This window comes from Sesamum indicum, linkage group LG12 (assembly GCF_000512975.1).
Source record: "Sesamum indicum cultivar Zhongzhi No. 13 linkage group LG12, S_indicum_v1.0, whole genome shotgun sequence".
In the NCBI taxonomy this organism is placed as follows: domain Eukaryota; kingdom Viridiplantae; phylum Streptophyta; class Magnoliopsida; order Lamiales; family Pedaliaceae; genus Sesamum; species Sesamum indicum.
In genome coordinates this window covers 3,735,106-3,739,947 of record NC_026156.1, presented here as the reverse complement: position 1 = coordinate 3,739,947, position 4,842 = coordinate 3,735,106, and the positions used below count along the sequence as shown (strand labels likewise).

The window sequence follows — 4,842 nt, the reverse complement described above, 5'->3', positions numbered from 1 at the left end:
AAACAAACACAAAAAAATATTAAGTTCAACATGCCATCACCCTAAAACAGAGTTACAAATAAAAATCAGAACCCAGAAACCCAAAACAAAAAAGTTTCCATCTTTTTAGTTATTAAGAAACAAGAAGCTCTAATGAGCAAGCAATAATTAATGAGTAATTAGATACCAGGTGGATTGAAGAGCGATCCGCCGATCATCGAAGCAGTCATAAACAAGCTCACCTTCCCACATTCTAAAGACCCCCCCTCCATATTGATGACAATCAGACACAAATTTCTCATCTTCATTATCTCCATTCAACTTTCCCCATCTCCCCTTGTGCGCCTGCATGGCAACAGTTGAACACAGCATATCAAAATCCAAAACCGTCGCATCCTCCATCAACAACCTCTCCTCCTCCTCCCCGGCCGCCGCCGCCTCTGCACCTCCTTTCTTTTCCAGCTGCGCCATCATCCAAAAGGGGTCGCCCTCTCGTTATTCTTGTAACGGCCCCCCTTTTGTCAGATAACGCCTCTCTTGTATATCTTTACGTGTTTTAGCTCAATCCGATGCAGAGATTTTCAGAGACGAGAAGAGGGTATAATAAACTTATGAATTCCAACAATAATCAATAACGACAAGATATTGGTGCGGATCCGGTTGAGGGATAAAAAGGAAAGAAAAAGAATGGTTAGAGCACGGGTTGGCGCCAGTTTAATATATAGGTGGGGCAGCGGATATGTTGGGTGTCATAGCCGCCACGTATTTCGAGGATTTTCTAATTCTCTCTGCTTATCTATTTGTTTGTTGTTACCCAAAACGAGTTAACGGTCAAAAGTAATATGTAAGTGAATTTTAGGTTGGGACAGTTCGAGTTCTTGAAGAAATGTTTGGGTTAGGACAGTTTGATTCTTGAAAGGTTGTGTCATAATCCATACATTTCAAGTAAATTAGGTATGACAGTTCATCAAAGGGTACAGCAGTTGCGCTCTTACAAGACAATTTTGGTGAATTAAGTTTGATATTGATTTTTTAAATTTAGATAAATATTATTCTTGGTAGTTTGTGATTAGCATGGCTGTATTCCCACATTTTAAAATATGCTCGCCTGAGATCGTTCAAATGGAATTTTAGAAGTTTAGAGTTGAAAACTGGGGTTGGTCTCAATTTAATAAAGATCAATTCTTTGCAAAAGGTGTAGTTTAGTAAAATTGATTATGACTAAATTAATATGCGAAATCAATTATTGAATTAGTTTCACATTGAATAGTGCAGAGGAAAAAGAAGGCAACATTTCTGCCGTTGGATGCCAATCAGCCAACCCCACTATGATCTGTAAATGCTCCCACTGGCGTGGCGTATTATTGCGTTATTGCTGTATTCTTGGTGCATTATAATAATAATGATAATAATTGTGGTGAAAGTAGCGTGGGGGCGGGGTGGGGGTGGGGGGTGGTCGAGGGAATAAAGGATGGTGGTTCTTGATGCTTTCGACAGTCAACTATGGACGATTATTACATTATAGTGACAGATTGTTTTGGGATAGGATGAATGTGTATGTGTAACCAATCTTCCTCCTATCTCAATGAGTCAATTCTCGAGAAAACCCACGTGGTAAAAAGCAATCGGAGGCTGTTCTGTTCTGACCTTGCCCAACCCCCGTGTCTATCTACTATAATAAAATCTTCCCCTGCTTATATCGTGCTTCATTATAATGGTAAAAGTCGGGGTCTTTGTCCACCAAAAACGGTTCAACTATACATTCATAGAGCAAATGGTACATTTACATGGAGGTTATCTGTCGAGGAACTGAACGAGGCCAGCATGCCGCGGATTTCACCACCATTAGGGAGACCCTTTCTGGATCTGAGGCGACCACAGAACACACTGTTGAGCCATGTAACTTCTATTTCAAATGTCGGGGTTACATGAATTCTGAAAAATCTGTAGCTGATGTTCACCTGAACTGAACATCTGTGTTGGATAAGAGGATTAACATGATTTTCACAGCTAAGAACACCAAGTATGCATACAGACATATGCACACTGGTGACTCCCCTTAAGGGAAGTAATCAGCACCGTGTGCAATTCTGCATAATGAATGTCACAAGGGTGGTCCATGCGTCCACAGAAGATAGTTAAACGTGCCACTCATGTACTGACGTAGATATATTGAACACAACAGTGATCTTAGACATAAATTACAAAACAGAGACAGGTAATGAACTGGGGAATTCCCAGAGTCATAAATCGATACTGTCAATGGCCACGCATTTTGGCTGGATTACAAAACAACTCAGAGGAGTGATTGCTTTCACCGCACTTATATTACAATGAAGATGATTTAAACAAGAAGTGAGCATGTATTGCAGATAAGATGTATCAACAGTAACCAGCCAAAGGATGATATAATAACAGCTCCAATGGAACCTATTACATCTCCAGTTCAAGTCTTCGTGGCAGGTCTTACAAGCCCAAGCCCAGAACCACTTCCTAAATGCTTGAAATCTGTTGCTTCAAGATGATCACCATGTCCTGCAAAACCAGTTCCTCCCTTTGCCAAATTGACAAGATTCCTGTCTTTGCATGGCCTGTCACAGACTAGACACACCTTGTCGACTGCCATGAATTTATCCGCGCACTTCTTGCAGAAGACATGTCCACAAGAACTCAAGGCTACAAGGGCCAGTGTATTAGTTAGTGTCACCTTGCAGCTAGGACAGATATACGTCTTATCAAGAGAACTTGAGCGCTTCTGCTCACTTGTATCTTCTGTGAAATGAATAGCAAAGAGTGTCTTTAGCCTAAGTTTTTCCTTCCCTTCAGGGCAAACAGTGTCTGTGGATGGGGCTTCCACCTTTTTAGGAGCCTCCGGCGTCGCAGAAGGCAGCCAAAATGCCTTCATAGTACGCAAAGCCTCCTCCTCATACGAGGTGGCTTTGACACTGTTAGCCCCATGGAAACCATTCTTGTCCCTGTTGTAGTTCTTATCGTTGTACTGAGGTACTGCCCCATGGTTCTGTTGATCAAATGCATCAAGCTCTCTAGCTTTTTGCAACATTAGTCTCTCGTCTTCTTCTTCTTTTTCTTGCTTCTGTTGAGCAGCATGGGCGGATAGCTTTCTGCAAGTAAATACAGTCTCTTTTAGTAGAACACCAAAAGATACTCCAGTACCAAAAACGAGTTGATCGGCTTCAATGTGGTTGTATTTAGAAAGAAAGCTAAAAAAATTTTGGGTGTCAAGATGCAGCTTTTCATTGAAAAATTAAAAAGAATTGCAATATAACTCTCCTAGCCTATTATGATAGGCTGCCCGCACGAAACAAACAGATAAATGTAATCAGAACCAGTGCATGGTTAGTCTCCATATACACATGAGACCAACTGTAGACAGGACAGAAAAGTGCCTTAAGTTGGTTTGGTGTACATCTAAATAGTTGCAATGTCTTTTGTTTCTTTAAACAATCAAATACTGACTCTCTGATCCAGCTAATACATTGTAATCCTCACAAGGGCAAACTTCATGCAGAATTAAGTCCTTCAAGGCCATCCAATGCCCATTATGTTTACTACCTAAAACTTCCAAAAATGCATACCATGTGAGGATCAACTTCTGTTTGCTAACAGGGGGGGTAAAAAACACATAAAATGTGATATGCAATATTCACCAACAAAAGGCTTCTCGAAGAGTAAAATCTTGGGCAAGGTTTCTCCAAACTCAGATCGCCAATTGCGCACCATCTCTCACATACTTAGGACAGTCTCCCAGAAAACTATACAGTACACTTCAATCACTGCTTGATTCAGCTTGTTGTATTTAATGTAGTAACTAACTTGCATCAATCGCAACTGAATCCACACATAGTCCACTCACATACTTGAATAGCAACAATTCAACATAAAGCAAAAATAGACTATGGATCAAAACACCTCAAAAATAAAATACAACCAGAAAAACCGATAAATAGGTAACTAAATGAAGGGAGGAACCTTTGAATATCTTTTTTCTGGGCCAAGAGGCATTCGAGAATGCACTCTTTACAGAAAACATGGCCCTTGGAGCAGGACATGGGCTCTATTAAAGGCTTCAAGCAGAGACAACATGCATCGAATGGTTTGATCGAATCTTTGCCCAATCTCTCCTTCTGCGTGCCGTACCCTAGCTTCCGCTTCTCATCATAGGTGAAGAATGCTAAATCGTTATTGTTCTTCGAATGTCTCTGAGGCATTTTTCTTCTGTTATATTGCTATTGGAAAGAAACCCCTAATTTGAGAAACTAATTTTGAATTGAGGGATTTGGGGAAGAGATATGAAACCCTAGATCCAATTGCTCCGGATACTTTATGGATTTGGGTTAGTGGGTCTACCAAAAAGCACATGAGGCAGGGTATGGGCGAGTTCTCTCCCTCCTCTTGTCCCTTTCCCGTTGTTGAGTGGGAGAGGGGAATGATAACGTAACAGGCGGTGAAGTAATTTTGGTGGAATATCCCTCCACGTAACGGATAGGCTTTGAGTGTCCCAATGTCAGAGGTGGCAAAACTAAAACATAATTCCGCCGCGGTCGTTTGGTGAGGGAATTTTCTAGTGCTACGCGCGGAGGGCATCAAAATGTCAAAACTGTCCTTGCTACCGACGCAGTCCCAACTACGCCAGGGTTTTGATTTGTATGTTTTTACTTGGAAACTCCACCCATAAAAACTCATTGCACTAATTTCATAAAAATAACAACCAAATTTTGCATCCATTTTTCATTCAATAAAATTAAAATTTACGTTCGATTAATATTTCATTTAATTAAAAATTATTCGAATTCAACTCATCTATTAATTAAATAATATTTACGTACTTTTAAATTCAAGTAA

General features: G+C 40.4%; 2 protein-coding genes across 2 annotated transcripts in view; both read right to left on the bottom strand.

Moving 5' to 3' along the window:
- LOC105175444 overlaps nt 1-682 on the bottom strand; it is a 2,998-nt gene extending 2,316 nt beyond the window's left edge. Inside the window, exon 1 of the mRNA XM_011097880.2 lies at nt 167-682. Coding sequence (XP_011096182.1) covers nt 167-453 — 287 coding nt within the window. The 5' untranslated portion in view covers nt 454-682. The remainder of the gene's footprint in view (nt 1-166) is intronic.
- On the bottom strand, nt 2,170-4,478 carry LOC105175443 (nitric oxide synthase-interacting protein homolog). Its single transcript, XM_011097879.2, has 2 exons — nt 3,970-4,478; nt 2,170-3,101 (listed from the first exon to the last, which is right to left on the bottom strand). The coding sequence occupies exons 1-2, from the start codon at nt 4,206-4,208 to the stop codon at nt 2,426-2,428; spliced, it is 915 nt and encodes a 304-aa protein (XP_011096181.1). The 5' UTR covers nt 4,209-4,478; the 3' UTR covers nt 2,170-2,425.